This window comes from Mugil cephalus, chromosome 16, assembly GCF_022458985.1.
Source record: "Mugil cephalus isolate CIBA_MC_2020 chromosome 16, CIBA_Mcephalus_1.1, whole genome shotgun sequence".
NCBI classification, from domain to species: domain Eukaryota; kingdom Metazoa; phylum Chordata; class Actinopteri; order Mugiliformes; family Mugilidae; genus Mugil; species Mugil cephalus.
The window spans coordinates 5,026,734-5,043,669 of record NC_061785.1 but is presented as its reverse complement, the minus strand read 5'-3'; the positions used below and the strand labels follow the sequence as shown (position 1 = coordinate 5,043,669).

General features: G+C 40.4%; 1 protein-coding gene across 4 annotated transcripts in view; it reads right to left on the bottom strand.

The window, feature by feature from the left end:
- The window catches only part of adam11 (ADAM metallopeptidase domain 11), a 33,005-nt gene that overhangs the window by 5,323 nt on the left and 10,746 nt on the right, over positions 1–16,936 (bottom strand). For all 4 annotated transcript variants that reach the window (XR_007114512.1, XR_007114513.1, XM_047610037.1 and 1 more), the window contains exons 5-20: positions 11,470–11,552; positions 11,325–11,382; positions 9,502–9,565; positions 8,821–8,954; positions 6,295–6,369; positions 6,134–6,205; positions 4,493–4,659; positions 3,010–3,094; positions 2,836–2,926; positions 2,688–2,739; positions 2,349–2,448; positions 1,813–1,884; positions 1,565–1,657; positions 829–909; positions 691–741; positions 528–591 (exon numbers count right to left, since the gene is read on the bottom strand). Coding sequence is in view for 2 of the 4 variants with exons in the window: in XM_047610037.1 (XP_047465993.1) it covers positions 528–591; positions 691–741; positions 829–909; positions 1,565–1,657; positions 1,813–1,884; positions 2,349–2,448; positions 2,688–2,739; positions 2,836–2,926; positions 3,010–3,094; positions 4,493–4,659; positions 6,134–6,205; positions 6,295–6,369; positions 8,821–8,954; positions 9,502–9,565; positions 11,325–11,382; positions 11,470–11,552 (1,342 nt within the window). In the remaining 2 variants the exon portion in view is untranslated. The remainder of the gene's footprint in view (positions 1–527; positions 592–690; positions 742–828; positions 910–1,564; positions 1,658–1,812; positions 1,885–2,348; positions 2,449–2,687; positions 2,740–2,835; positions 2,927–3,009; positions 3,095–4,492; positions 4,660–6,133; positions 6,206–6,294; positions 6,370–8,820; positions 8,955–9,501; positions 9,566–11,324; positions 11,383–11,469; positions 11,553–16,936) is intronic.

Genomic DNA, 16,936 nt, shown 5'->3' with positions numbered 1-16,936 from the left:
TTTTAAACATAGGTCATTTATGATGATGAAACAAAGGAATAGTGAGGAATATTTCAAGTATTTATTTGGATCTAGTTTTTACAAACAAACCAAATTTTTTTTTTATTGATTTATTTCTTTTCAGGTGAATGCAATATGCTTCTGTAGATGTGTAAATAATCAGTTTAATTAAATCAATTGATTAATTTAATATATAAAAGTTGTGGTTAATGCATTATAGCATAACTGAAGTAAATGAAGTTGCTTCTATAAATGATCTAGTCTACAATATCTTATATAAAGTTGAAGATAAATATCCACATTAAAATATCAGAAACAATAGAAATTCTGACTGTAATCTTTTCAAAATGAGCAAATAATTCCCTGGAAAAAAATGGAAAATCAATGAAATGACTACTAACTGCAGGATAAATCCACCAGAGGGCGACGACAGGTATTAAATGATGATAAATATGAATGATGTACCACCCACAGCCACCAGAGAGCAGTGCAACATCAAGAAATAACATTATCTCATGAGAACCTACTGTAGCCCCACAGAGTCCTGCACTGGCCATCTCTGGTCTTACAGCGACCTCCGTAACAACGACCCTGGTGGAGATAAAAAAAAAAACAAAAGGTGGACATGACGATGAAGACACTTTGAGACTGAACGTGACAAGAGAAGCTGAGACGAATGTTTAACTTCACCTGTCCGGCGTCGCACATGTAGCCGTCCAGTTTGTGGACGTTATGAGGACACTAGAAGAGAAAGAGCATTGGAACTGAAAGTGTTTTGAAGGCAGGATGTATAAATGAGTGAAGGGATTTGAGGGGGGCTCCTTTCACCTGGCTGGAGTCTCCTGCGCAGGTCTCAGGAATGTCGCAGTCATTCACAGCGTCGCGGCACATCACTCCTCTCAGCTCGTACTGCAACACAGAAGATGTTTCAAGATATTTCACGTCTAATAATAGTTATTATTTTTACACTGAGCTTATTAATTCACACATATTTCATCTGTACAGTTTATTCTCTGTTCATTTTTTTTGTGAATATTTCTTGCATTGTTTGATTTTTCTGGACTTACACCGGAGTAAAAAAAATCACTAAGCTCCTTCTTCATTTACATTTACTTACATTTACTCCAGTGCAAAAAAAAAAAATTCAAGAAAGCAAAAAAATCTTGTGTGAGAGAAATACATCTTAGATTTTGTTCAGAGACAAGAACTTTGTGCTTATTTTAATAACTTTTGTCGAGCAAAAAAAAAAGCTTAACCCATTGGCAGATTTTTTTTCTTAATACAAGATGATTTGATTGATTATAAGAACATTTTCCTTTTTCTAGTGATGCTGTTTTTGCAGTGTCTGTACATATTTTTTTTTCTAAGGGTGTTTTATTTGTGTTTTACTGAAATGTTTGTGTGATTCACATGAACATCTTTTAAGCCACGAGTCTCATAATGACAATAAGACTCGTGATTCTCTGATGAGTCACAACTGTTTTGGAGGCGGGAAGGTGGTCATAATGTTATGCCCGATCGGTGTATGTTTCTTGCTCTAGCCAATGCAACAAACTCAGCTCACCTTGCAGTTCCTGCAGCAGAGCCCGTTGCTGCACATGGCGTTGTGGGTCAGAGTACACTTCTTACAGCAGCTGGCTCCGCTCTGAGAGCACTCCTAAGGTTTACATTGAAGTTTTGCTTCACAATTAAAACTCAAAGAAACATGTAAAATCCAACGTAACTGGAAAATGTTTTACAGAACGTGACGCTCTGTGATGTTTATGATATTAACAGTAGCATCTCTAACATGATCAGGCCAGATGTGCTCACCACTAATGATCCACAGTCACACTCCTCTCCCGGCTCCACGTATCCGTTGCCACACTCTGAAGGGTCCAACAACTGAGAAAAAAAACAACAATACGTCTTTTATTATCTGCAAACCTCTCTAAACTGGGCCTCTAAATAATGTGGCGTAAATAAATAAAAAAAGTGCTGACAATTCAATATAAAATGGAGCGAACCCCCTCAGTGTATCCTTATCCAATCCGGCACACATCACTGAAATTCCAGTACACATTTCTCTGCAACCTTGCACTTAGTATTTTTTAACATAATTCAAGTGATATTTTTAAGCATATGTAATCTGTGCAATTTCAAAATATTTGAGAGCAAACAACTATTGTGTTGTGAGCCTTAGCCTCTGTGTTGATCAGTTGTTGTTACTAAGCCTCCCCTGTCCTTAAATCCTAGTGACGCCCCTGGCACTCTATGAAATAAAGAGTTTTCTTTTTATTTCCGTCTCCATACGAGTGATTAATCTCGCCCTTGAAGAGCCTCCCTGGCGTTAACCGTTCATCAGTCACCTTTGTGGGTTTGTTGAAGAGGCAGCTGCCTCCTCCCTGTTGGAGGAAACGCAGGTACTCATCGATACTGCAGCGGGAGAACTTCCTGGGAAGGTAGTAGCTGAAAAGAACAAAACGGAAAGCTGCATTTACACGTCACTTCACAGGTATTTCACAGATAAAGATTTAAAAAAAGGGGAGAGAACCAAAAAAAAAACGTCACTTTTTAAAGAGACACCTCATTCATTCTTTCATTTTCTGTCCTCTGGAGGTCATGGGGTGGGGGCTTTCATGCAAACGCTACACAGAAAATACATCTGCTTCAGCTGAGACTTATTTCTACATAAATTGAGTTCATACCCCGTATCCTCCATGATGCATCCCAGCCATGGATCTGGACACCTGCAGGATCCTGTACACACAAAACACACCTGTGTGGTTAGTTATGAAGAGACGTCGTGCTGGGATCTCACCACTAGAGGGAGCAGTCGGGTTTTATCAGTCTCACCTGCAGCCGTTCGCTCCTTGTTCCTCAGCATGCCGATGTTCTGGCCGAGACTTTGACACAGCGTGATGGCCATGGGACCGACGCTGCCAAACTGAAGGCGACGATTAATTAACCGGCCGTGCAACGAACGCATGTTCTGAATAATTCAAATTACATTGCGTCTCTAATTCTCACCTCATTGATGCCTCCGCCCCGAGTCAACGAGCAGATTCCCCCGATGTAGGCGGCCTCACTGCGGCTGCTCATGAACGTCCTGCCACTGGAGGAAAGACAGGAAGAAGGTTAGAGGAGGAGGAGGAGGAAGAGAAAGAAGATGATGGAAGGGGAAAGATGAAAATAGGACAGAAGTGAAGGAGGACACATAGGAGGAGAAGAAGAAGAAGAAGAAGAAGAAGAAGAAGAAGAAGAAGAAGAAGAAGAAGAAGGAAAAGAGCAGGAGGTGATGGATGAGAACAAAGTAGCAGCTAAAGAACAACAAGAAGAGGAAAGAAGCAGAGAAGAAGAAGAAGAAGATCAAGAGGTGGTGGAGGAGAAATGGACTAAAGTGGCAAATAAAGAATAAGAAGTAGATGAAAGAAGTAAGGATGGAGAAGAAGAAGAGTAAAAGGAAAGGAGGAATAGAGGGGAAAAAAGCAAAAATGCAGAGAAGAAGAAGAATAGCGTGAGGAAAAAAAGAAGAGCAGGAAGTGGTAACGAAAGGAAGCACATTAGGAGGAGAAGAAAGAAGCTAAATAAAGAAGAGGTAAGAAGCAGAGAAGAAGAATAACAGGAGAATAGAGGAATAAGGAGCCAGTGTGAAATGTCAAGAAGAAGAAGAGGATGAAAGAATAAGAGGTGGAGAAGAAAGAAGCAGATGGAGGAAATGCCGAATAAAAAAAGAAGAGCAGGAGGTCATGGACGAGAAGAAAATAGGAAATAAAGAACAGAAATAGGAAAAGGGCAGAGAAGAAGAAGAGGAAAAAAAAGAAAATATGTAAAAAAAAAAAAAAAAGCAGAGAAGAAGAAGAGCAGGAAGTGATGGATGAGAACAAAGTAGCAGCTAAAGAACAAAAAGGAGGAAAGAAGCAGAGAAGAAGAACAGGAGGTGGTGGAGGAAGACAAGTTAATTGAGAAAATGATCAAAAGAGGAGGAGAAATGGACTAAAGTGGCAAATAAAGAATAAGAAGTAGATGAAAGAAGTAAGGATGAAGAAGAAGAGTAAAAGGAAAGGAGGAATAGAGGGGAAAAAAGCAAAAATGCAGAGAAGAAGAAGAATAGCGAGAGGAAAAAAAAGAAGAGCAGGAAGTGGTGATGAAAGGCAGCAAATTAGGAGAAGAAATAAGCTAAATAAAGAAGAGGTAAGAAGCAGAGAAGAAGAATAAGAGGAGAATAGAGGAATAAGGAGCTAGTGCGAAATATCAAGAAGAAGAAGAGGATGAAAGAATAAGAGATGGAGAAGAAAGAAGCAGAGGGAGGATATGCCAAATAAAAAAAGAAGAGCAGGAGGTCATGGATGAGAAGAAAATAGGAAATAAAGAACATCAGAGAAGAAGAAGAGGAACAAAAACAAAATATGTAAAAAAAAACAAAAGCAGAGAAGAAGAAGAGCAGGAAGTGATGGAGAAGAAGAAAAGAAAGAAAGAGGACGAGGAGGAGATGAAAGACGAGTGAACCCACGAGAAGAGGTGGACGGCGTCGCAGCGCTCCTTGATGCTCTCCTTCCTGTACTTCATGAAGTCGCGCAGGGTGAGCAAGGCGTCGTCGCCGATGGAGATCCTGTTTTCAGTCGACCACGTTTCCATGGCTACCAGGACGATGCGAGTGTTGAGCTGCTCCTTGTAGATCTGTGCACATCAAAAACAAACAAATAATAATAATAATAATAATAATACTCGGCAGGAATTATGCAGGAAACAACTCAAACATATAAATCATTTCTGGAGGTTATCAACACTGGAAATGGTCTTAAAGGAGTTTCAGTGCAGAAGAATTCAACTTCCTACACAGAATGTTTTAAACTTTTAGGGGGAAAAAAGTATTTTAGGAGGAACAGACAATACAATTTAGTATGAAACACAACATGTACATGTGAAATCTGTTTGCTGGGGCACATTTTAAGCCTGGTTTTCTGACATGTGAATGATCCTCACATCATTCTTCTTTAGAGAGAAGGTGGCGCCGTAGGACAGCAGGACTTTACGAATAAACACTGCGTCTTATTTAGAGGACTGAGCAGAGCAGAAGATGCAACTACAAACTAAAATACAAAAATAATACATAAATAAATTGGACAGACGTTGCAGACAGTTGTATCTGTGTCTACTTCAGTTAAGGAATGGAGGGAGGAAGGAAGGAAGCAGCTGGTTGCCACGGAAACCAGCAGAGGGTTTTCGAAGGCTCGGATGCTGCAGCAGGAGAATAAGCTGTGAATCTTTTTTTCTTTCCACTTCAGATTTGGATGTTTTTTGGAGGGTGATCACGTGCAGTCGGCTTCATCTCTCTCTCACACACACGCACAGACACACACACACACACAGACACACACACACACACACAGACACGTACACACACGGGATAAACGATGCAAATCTCTAACTGTGCTTTGATGTCTGAGACTCTGCATCCTGCACATTATCAACGTCTCTCCAACCTCGTATCACCTCAGTTTTGCACACATCTAGACTGTTTTTTGTGCACATTTAATCTTCATAATGATTATAATGTTCATAATTAAAGTGCTTTACACAACTTGAAAACAATATAGCAAATTAAATCATGCAATTATGCATTTATTTATCAATTCCAAAAGCTTTTTTTTTTTAAACTAATTTACTTGTTTATTGAGACATATTCAAGTTAAGAGTTTTAACACCTGTTAAAACAGGAGAAAAAATGGTTGTAATTCCTGCACCTTTTCTCCAATTTGGACGTGAATACCTTCAAATGCTGTTGGTAACGCGACTAGGAAACCAGACAACATGAGATGTTTAGCATTTCAGAGATGCTGATGCATCAGAGAACACGCCTGAAGTTGGTTTGGATGAATGAAAGACGGCAGCTGACCCACTCAGCCTTTCAAACGTGGTGACTGCCCTAAGGAACGGTTACGTTGCACAAAATAGAATTCATGGTTTTGGTTCTTTTCCATTTTATGTACTTCTGGAAGGCCTTCAATACCCCACAGCACTGTAGCACTTCCCAGTTGTGTTCTTATGTTTAGAGGGTATACACTGACGTCACTGCTGTCTATGTTTTTATGTGTATATATATATATTTTTTTTGAGATTTACTGAAGTGATACTGAAAAAATCTTCTCACCAAATCCGCCATGTTCACCACCGATTTGGCGAAGATCTTGGTCTGAACCGTAGACCGACGGAGCTGCACGAACTGACACAAGGAGAAGAGAAACACTTCAGCGTCGCTACGTTTGTCACCGTTCTCCCGAGAGCCGACCACGGCGCCGCCACCACACCTACCAGGTCGTAGTCGTTGACGACCATCAGCTCGATGTACTTGGTCTCGGTCTGGACGGTGCGCTGGCCTCGTCGCACCTGCAGGGAGGGAGCGTAAGGGGGGTCAAGATAACCTTCACGCGGGACAAACGCACACAAACAAACCCAGCAGGTGAAACAATAACTCACACACATACACACACACATGCTGATGATGGTGAAACTCTAGTCTTTGTCCTTGAGAGGGCAACAATCATTCATTCATGAAGCTGAATATTAGTTTGCATCCGAAAAGATAAACCGTTACCTCCAGAGTCTAACACGAAAAAACAACTTTTATCTTTTCCTTTAAGACATATTAAATACTCACAACTATCCTCGACAAACAGCTGTTACACTTCCAAAATAAATAATCATATATTATTATATACAGTTTATTATATGTAACCAAAATTTACTTTTCAAGTACCAGTAAAACTAATCTATCACCAGTGTTTTATTCGACCAAAGTGGACGAATCCTCCCTGCAGATTTCCAGGACTTCTCACCCTCTTTAATCTTATCCTGCGATTCTGTGTTTATTAACATGAAAGCTGAGATGTGTGTGTGTGTGGAAATTTGGCATCATCTGAGACTTATCTCCCTTAAAATATTAATTGTGTTTGCATATCTCGTCTCGTTGACACTTGCAGCGATGCCCAAGACATGTTCTTGGCAAGGACGCTGTGTGCACTGGGGGCTGTTCAGATTGCACATGTTTGGAAGTCAAGTCGACACCGACTAGTCTCTGACGACGTCTCTAATAAAAACACAGCGGAGAGTAATGAAATCTATATTCTTGACCTGAATGCATAAGCTGAGAACAGACAGCTCATGTGCTACATGCTGTGAGACTGCAGATATGTATAGCCTGTATAAAAACATGCAGCACCTCGGCACCATCAGTAGCATTTAATAGTGCAACACAGCTTGTTGTTAGATGGGATAGTGTAGCAGGTCTTATAACTAAACTAAATATTAAAGGATCTTTGAAAACACATATGAGAGACCTTGGAGAAGCTTCATATCGCACTTCTTTTTTTAATGTGAGTCTTACTCCTGTTGTTTTTATCTTCCATGTATCTTATTTGTGTTGTTGTTGTGCGAGTTGCTGTAATATTCGCAACTTTCCTAGGCTGCTGTCTTGGAAAAGGCCTTGGAAAAGAGGTCATTGCATCTCAGTGGGATCGACCTAGTTAATTAAAGGCTAATAAAAATTTAATAACAATAAAAATACAAATGTGCAGCCTCACTCTCTCTGTTACCACACAATGTTTGGGGAAGTTGTTACTGACTGATTCTATTTCTTTGGTACTTGATGAACCAACGACACACTGGACTCCTCACCTGTCTTCTAGGAGGCGGCCATGTTGTTATTGTCATGTGATCAGTGATGCCGGTAGCGTGTTACTCTAATCTGACTACTTTTATCCAGTAACGAGAACGTTTTACTATTTCCAAACTAGTAATCAGATTAAAGTTGTGCATTTGTATTTGTCCCATTTTATGTCTTTGCTTTCTTCTTGGTTTCTTAGGGAGTGACGTCACGTATGCAACAAGTCACGTTTTCAGCTTGATGACAAAAAGTAATGTAATATCACTCAGAGACACAAACAAACATGTTTGAGCTAGAAAATACAGCCTCTGGAGTAAAGGTTAGAGCCGCAGCTAAGAGGCCAAAGGGTCGGAGGTTCATCTCCCCAATTTGCTAACGTGCACAGGGCCCGAAAAAAATAAACTTTACCTCCTGAGACCTGATATTTCTCATTATTTCAGATTATTATCACCTAAGAGTTATGAGTTATATAAACTGAGCATCGTCTTTGAACTGGAAGTAGTTTTTGGAAAAAAATTATGTTACAGGGTTTATTTCACTCAATACTGTAATAAAGTTACCAAAATATGTAACAAAATGTAAAACTGTTCATTATTATATCTGAACGTTGCTGTGCAAAAGCAGAATTGCAAATAATGAAGTCCCAACGTCCTCAATCGAGTACTTCCTAATCAGCGAAGTTATAGCTTGTTACTATAGCGTGTCACATTAAAACAGAAAAGTTAAAAAACATAATTAAACAAGTTTCAGCTGTAGAATGTGATGAGGTTTATATCTTGTCCACTTTTGGTTCATGATCGTCTGTAAAATGAATCTGCCGTCATGTTTTTACACCATAAAATTTTAAATGAAGCAGAATAAGTTGCCACAAACCTAAAACTTATTGTCCCCATATGAGGACGCAGGGTCTCGGGAGGTTAAAGTAAGTTGGCAGTATGTTGTAGAGGAAATGCTGCTTTTTTTGTAACTTTTAATCTAACTTAGTTATTTTCGAAGTAATAGTATACGAACAGTATTCTCCAAGTAATCAGTAAAGTTATTTTTTAAATAAATAATGAGTAATCTGATTACTTTTTCAAGGTAACTGTGGCAACTAATCGACACGATGCTTAAAGCGTGAACAAACTGACAGTGTTCGCAGACTGGCTCATGTAACAGGCCGTGTGTAAACTCACTTGTCTTTTTGAGCGTCTCAGGCCTTTTGTAAAAACTTCTTCAGGCTCAAAGTCGTCCCCGTCCTCCAGCTCGTCCTCGCCACCGCTCGTCCTCTGCCTCCGCTCGTCAGACTCTGTTCTGTTCACCGAGCATCCTGAGGGGCGGAGGGAGAAAAGTGGCTAAGTCATCAGTCTGGGGAAGGATACGGAGCGCCGTGTATTTTAGTCCGGTGAACTGCAGGGCAGGTCGATATCATGCTGCCAGCGGAAAAGGGGACGGGGGGGACGGGGGGGAGTTAGGGGTGAGGAGGCAATGAGGGAGGAACAGAGTAATGGGAAGAAGAAGAAGACGGCAGGAGGTAGACGAGTCAAAAGAGACAAATGTGATAGTTGGAAAAGAGAGCTGCTGCCAAATGAGACATTTAGTAAGGACGAGGAGGACGGACGGACGACCTGAGGAGGTTACAGGACGAGGAGGAAAGAGAAACAACACAAAAAAAATCAGATTTATCTCAAAGTCAGGGACAAGGCTGAACACTCTGTCTCCAAACAAGTAATGATAGCTCAGGGTTTGTCTTCCTTCACTTTTAAGTGCATCACATCAAACCAGACCCACAACATCTGTATCATCTGCTCGTTTCCCGTCAGTTTGTGATTTATAAACTAAAGAGGGAACCGAGCGGCGCGGTAATGAACACGTACCCGGACAGAGCGGAGGGAAAAGGTCGACGCTGGGCATCCGATACACGACGTGGTCGTTCTGCTCCTGAAGGACGACAAGAAAACAAAACTAAATGCAAACATTGGAAAGTAAGCGCCAACATTTCCTCAGGTGCTTCTCCTCTACTTCATAACTTTTACTTTATAGTGACAGGTTCAGCTTCTTCATAAATGAAGGTGTTTACTAAGAATAAAATAAGGCGATGTTGTCTGGTTTACTTTATCAGCTAAACACACTTCAAGCTTAAAACCTTAAGATATCTGACTCCAAAGGAAAGGTAATTACTATCCAGAAAAAACAGTTTTCCAAGAATTAGAATGGGTAATGTGAAGTACATGCACGGATCCGCCACAACATTACGACCAACATTGATCATCTTGTGACAATTCAGTGTTCTGCTGGGAAACTTTTGGACCTGGCATCCATTCATTCATTCATGGGGAAGTGGAGACATGTAGCACCCACCTAGACCGAAGTTTGGGGAAAATGCTTGTGAAAACCTACACTCAAGTCAATTTTCATTTTGCAAAAAAAAAGATAACAATACAGAGATCCAACAAGTCCATTATTCCTTCATTTAAAATTGTTGAAATTTCAAGAGTTGGTAGATTAGAGTATTCTGCAAATTATGCTTAAAAATGCCTAAAAAAAGAAAGAAATCAACATTCAGAAAAGATTTGAAAAAAGCTTCAAGACTAAACTTAGCAACATTGTGCTTCTGTGAAAGGAATATGGAACAAAGAACAATTAGGTCTGCAAACATTTCATTTTCGTTTGTTTTGTCGCTAAGATGCAATTGTATCTTGGGAACTAAAATGGATAAGTGACAGTCAGTGTTGGTTGACACCTATTTTATTTCATTTTATTTTATTATTACCACTATTTTGCTGCTTATTGTGTTGTTGTTTAATTTAAATTCTTTGTAATTTATTGTAAATGAATCTTCTTTTTTGCTGCCTTTCATTCAGATCTTAAAGTTTCACAAATTGCAGAACTGTTCTCCTGCAGAAGAGCATGAAATGTAGATATACAGATGAGAAAAACACAAAAACACCATAAAAGCAGCACCATCCAAATCAAACCAAAGAAAAACATCTTTTGAAAGCTCGCTCAACAACCTGAAATTACTCCTCGTCATCCCCAACTCTAATAAAGCGTCCGTCCTCTCAGGCAGAGACGGATCAGCTGGAGGAAAGTGCTCTCTCTGATGCATAATTAATCAATCACCGGGCTGTCATAATGGCAGCAACACTACTGGACACGGTGGTACACTTGAGCCGGGGATAAATACTTTATGAAAATGACCCATCGGAGATAGAGAGCCGAGGAGAGGGAAAGAAAGTGAAGATGAGCTGAGAGGCTATTGATCCATCTCTGCAGTCTATGTAATTGAGCTATACTTCGATCACTGTGGGCTTTAATGGGGGGGAAAGAAAAAGAAAAACTCAGCTTTTTCCACTCTAAACACGTTCCCTCTATTTTAAATTTAAAAAATTTGAATATTTCTATCTGAGGATTTAAAATTTGCCTCTTGGAAACTATGTAAATCTGCCACAAGACTCTTCAGATACAGGACAGGAGGTGTGTATTTTAGTGGTGATGGTGGTTGTGGGGGGTGGATTGTGTATCAACTCAATATCGTCCATACAGGAACTCAAAGATAGAGTAACGCTGCGTGGACGGACGGGAAGTTGTGGGGAAAATTGAGGAAAGTGCATTTTAATGAGTCAGCTTTTCAGGATCTTTGGTTTGATGCCAAGAAAAAAAACTACAAATAAAAGTGAACACGCGTCATTGAACTCACCTCTCCGCTGCCTACGGGTTCAATCACATATGAGAAGTTTCCATCAGAAAACATCCCCCTAAAAAAACAAACATATAAATAAATAACAGCAGTTTTTTTTAATCTCCATTGTTCTCGTTAATCTAAATACCAGGTGACAACTCACCGCAGGCCGTGGCAGGTAGACAAAGCGACCCAGGAGCCCGGCAGCCCCCGCACCCTCCCGTGGTAGTAGCAGTGCTCGCCTCCCTGAAACCAGATAACAGATTACAGCGAGACACCGAACCCTCCATCATCCAGTAACATCACATTTCAGAAAATGAAATCGGCACCGTCTGAGGAGCTCTCGCTGCCACCGATCCCACGGTCCCCCTTTAAATGAACACCAGGGGCGTCACTAGGTTTTAGGGACAGGGGAGGCCTTAGCCCTCACCCCCCAGGAGACGCACAGGATGAGCACAAAGTTACACAAAGACTGAAAATGTATTTACTCCTACGTCATGTGCATCCCGAGTTTTGCAGCTGATGCTATAGAAGGAAGTCACCCCAAAGTTAATAAATCACTTTAAGACTTACATTAATTACATTAATTGTTAGCTGTTAGCTGCGGGGCTGGAGCGAACCAATCTAATGTTACTGGCTGCACTGATGAAGACTTACTTTCTTAAAAATTTAGCTTTCTAATATCCATCTTTGTTGGCTCTGTGCGCTTCAAATGTAGACACAAGTTCCTGATGCAGAGTGCAAGCAAGTTTGCAGGGAAAACGTGGACTGGATTTGTATGAACAGGAGGCGTGGATTGGATAAGGATGCATTGAAGAGGTTCATTCTACCTGACACTAGGTTTGTGATCATATTTTAGTCATAAGAAATAATTATTTATAGAACTAAACTTATATTCTGTCCACTTTATATTGAATTTGTTGGTACTTTTTTGCAAAATAAATTGATTAATTAATAAAACAACACCAAATTATTTAGGGAGGCTTAAGGAATAGGCCTAAGATCAGTGACTACTGTACGACTGGGAAAGACTACACCGACTGTAGCTGCAGAGGTACATAACGGTGTATTTGACTGAGATTATAAAATCATTATTGAAGTAAATCAGAAACGGTTTCTCGTGCATGAATCACATTGTCCATATAAAAACTGATCGCTCTGAATGAATGTGATACGTGCATATTTAATTATTCAAAGCCAGCAAAGGCAACTGGAAAATTTAGGTTTCACTTCTGAGGAAGCCACGAGGATGAGACGTGTTCAAGAAAACTCAAACAAATCCAAACTCTGTTGATTTTAATGAAAACTGTTCACTTTTCACATAAGGTAAAACCACTTCCTCAACTCATAAATTTCTAGTTTCACAGCAGAAAGTATAAGAAGCAAACATGCTTAGATTTAAGGTGTCGTAACCACAGAGACTCAGAGTTTTGGCACTGGGTCACACTGAAATAAGACAAAATTTCTCTGAATTCAGTTATTTTATTGGAGAGAACCCGACGCTATGTAACATGTGGCGACTGACTATCCAACGACACCGTGAAGCTTCCAAAACTTTCACCACATAGAGACAAAGCATTAAAAGAACTTTACACTGCAGTGGGTGAGTAATTGTATTCGTTAGTACATTCTCATTATTTATGATTTGTTATATGCATGATGACCAGTCCTTTAAAAATGATCTTGATTGAAACCAGCCCAAGGTGCAATAAATGGTTGGAGGGCACTGATCTAGTCCGAAGTTCGCTACCAGTCAGGTTTTTCCTGGCTCCCTCTGACTTCTTATGTTCCTACTTTGTCTCATTGATCTGTCTGAGGGGAGCCAGGTATACATTATTTTTTTTAAAGGTCCTTCCCTTTCCAAACTGTCTCCAAGGACATCTTTCTTCCCAGATGGCTCTGTGACAAACCACCTGTCTCTTCAAGTTAAAGTGGATCAAGTGGAGGCGCAACGTAAAAAAAACACAAGGCAGTAACTAAGATAGACTAGTGCAGACTTTCATTCAGTCGTACACAAACTAAACGGACAGAAGTGACGAGTGTGATTGGTCTAGGTATTACAAGTTGTCTGCCAAATAATTTCATTGGATATCTGGGTTTTAGTTGTGCTCTGCGAAAACTGTATTTCAAAAACCAACACCATGACACCTTAATATGATCCACGGCAAAAGAAGATAAGAAAAACGTTGCCTGGTCTGACAAGTCTCTATTTCAGCTGCGACATTCACATGACAGGGTCAGAATTTGGTGTAAACAACATGAAAGCATGGATCCATCCTGCCTTGTATCAACGGTTCAGGCTGCTGGTGGTGTAATGGTGTGGGGGATATTTTAGTCTTAGTACAAACTGAGCATGGTTTAAATGCCACATTTGTTGCTGACCATGTCCATCCCCTTATGACCACAGTGGACCATCTTCTGACGGCTACTTCCAGCAGGATAATGCACCATGTCACAAAGCTCATATCATCTCAAACTGGTTTCTTGAACTTGACAATGAGTTCACTGTTCTCCAATGGCCTCCACAGTCACCAGATCTCAATCCAATAGAGGAACCTTTGGGATGTGGTGGAACAGGAGATTCACATCATAGATGTGGAGCCAACAAATCTGCAGCAACTGATGTTATCATGTCAATATGGACCAAAACCACTGAGGAATGTTGAATAAACACCTTATTGAAAGTATGACACCAAGAAATAAGGCAGTTCTGAGGGTAAAAGGGTCCAACCTTTTACTAGCAAGGTGTACCTAATAAAGTGGCCGGTCAGTGTATATGATATCGTTACTTGTGAATCACTTGTTAATTAGCCTGTTGCAGACAGCCCCTTGCTCGTCATGTCTGATATCTGTGTGGTGCTGATGGAAAGCTCCTCCTCCTACTGTAACACTGAAGGCGTATGTTCAATCTTGAATAAAAACATTGTATTGCCTCCGTATTTATGTGAAACTTTAAAGTGGGCTCTGGTTTGGAAACAGTTGGGAACCACTGGTCTGGAAATCTCAACCTAAAAGCAACAAAAGACCGTTTTTTAAAGGTCGATTAATTGTCTGAGTGCCTCTAAATGAACCGACGGTGTGTGTGACGGTGTCGGCTGATGCTGCTTTGGCAGAACTACTGGAGGGTGTTACCTGTACACCTCAGCATCCAGGCCCCGGTTATTGATAAGATAATACTCCGAAAAAGGCTCCGACAGGACGATCGTGTTTTGAATCTAGTGTTTCTACGCTGCCTCTCACAGCACAGCAAAGATTCACGTTACGACAATCTGAGAGGACACTCGCCGCCGTCACTCAGGCACACGTGTATGCTTTTAATTGCGCCAGGAAAGCGGACAGGATTACACTCCGGAGAAGGATTTTTAATAATCAAGCAGGCGTAATCTAAGCAGACGGAGATTACAGTTACTTTGAAGTGTGCGTGACAGGCAGAGAGTCAGTTTCAGGTGTTTGTAACGAAGCCTAATAAAGTCGTGTCTGACACACGAGCCGCGCTATTGTCCGGCAACGGCTGACAAACCAAAAAGAAAAGAGGCTGTTCTTTACGCTCGGTCGACCTTTACTCCGAGCTCCAACGGAAACCTGGAAATTCACTCAAGCAGTTCATTTTCAACAGTCAGCGTAAGCATTTTGCAATAAAACAATACTTATATGCACAATTGCCACTTTGGAAATAAATTTGTTTTTATAAACAAAACTGCCAAAGCTTCCATATTGGCACACATTATGGTGCACCACATGGATCCGTTTTGGTACCACTATCCATTATATTTGAAATATTGTATATATTAATATATCATAACTGTTTAAATACATTTCCAACAGCATCTTCCCCTCGACATCAGATCATCAACATTCAAAATATAATCTCTAATCTAAAACATAAACTAGCCCATGTCCTCATTTTACCAGTATTTATTATATATTTCTTAGTTTTTGCTTTTATTATTTTAAATTGATGCATCAGGGGAGCTGCATGTTAATTTTGTTGTACATTGACAATAAAGGCAATTTTATTCTATAAAGGTTGTAGCAACATTTTTGAGAACCATAAAAACAACCCATGTTTGATTTAATTTAGTGTTTCCTGTCATACTGAATATATATGAAATCTAATTTGTATATCATTTTCCAGTTCATTAGTTACGGTAGTAAAAACTGATTTCTTCTAATATAAGAGTCCTGCACTAAATCCAACTGTTATAATGTTCAGTTGATACTTTATTTTGGACAGTTAGCAATAGCCTTTTGCACCTTACCGGACATTTTGCAATAAAAAACTGTATTCATATGCACAATCAGGAACGCTGCAAGCGGACAGGCAAACTAAGTAATTGCCTAAGGGTCTGAGCTGGAAGGGGGCTCCTCAATGACAATGATGAAACCCCCATAAACGCTGCAACGATGACACGTCTCTCTATTAGTCCCCAAGTCAGTCCCACCACTGTTCAATAGCTAGCGATGCTCGTAGGTCTTTAGACATGGAAGCCAAGGCTTACAAGCAGCAGTTTTTTTTTAAAGGAAAATGCACTAGAACTACAGTTTTGTAAAACCTTAAGGGGGGCCTCCCAGGTGCCTCTTGCCCGGGGCCCCCAGAGTGTCTTGAAACAGTCCTGTGAATTAGCACTTTATCAATGTACAGGCAATAGAACTCACTTTTTTATATACTGCCAGAACCGTCCATGTTATCATGTTTGTTGTTGTTATATTTCTCTCTCTTCTCTTTTTCTTCTTGGACACTTAGCTGCCAGCGGGACAAGGGATGCAAATTAGCCACCTGGCTACAATCCCATACATATTTACAGTGTTGTCCCATTTTCATAAAAAGAATAAACAAAAATGAGCTTATAGAAAGTTCAGCGGATACGTGACTCCTGTTGGACCCACATATTCCGGCTGCTGCTGATGAGAACTCATCGTCAGTCACACACATCCCACGAGAGAGAAGCTATAATCAGACATTTTCTTCCTCGCAGCCTCGTGAGGTGAATCCTAGCATGTGGGAGCTAAAGTGACGTCTGTCAAACGCGACGTCTCACAGCTCTGAGGACACCGGGTGCTTCTTTGGTTGGAGGAGGTGTTAATGCATCTAATCTATTTTGATGTTTTACACCGATCTAATTTCACCAAGGAAGCTGTGAAATTGGCAAAACTTTACAAAAAAGAAAAAGAAAAAAAGCTGTAATGGCTTTAAGGACGGTTTTGTTTGATAAAACTAAACTCAGAAGCTTCTACTTCGAGTTAAACTGTGTCTGCTTCATTTTAAGTTTAACGATGACGGTGCAGGGACGTTTGTAAGACAATATTTAAACTTCTCTACCGGAAAAAACGTAAATTAAACTTTAATTTATGGGATTTGGGAAATAACAATGCATACGTCCACCGATCAGGCATAACATTATGACCACCTTCCTAATATTGTGTAGATCTCCCTTGTGCCTCCAGAACAGTTGTGACTCATGACAGCGTGTCCTGTGGTGTCTGGCAACACAACGCTGTTGGTGGGAGGCCTTTGGGTCCTATGTGTGTCAGGCTGCATCCTGCTGCCATCAAGTTGAAGGTGGGGGTGTCTGGTCTTGTCTAAGTGGGTGCTAAATGTCTACATCCACATCCACATGAATGAAAGTTTC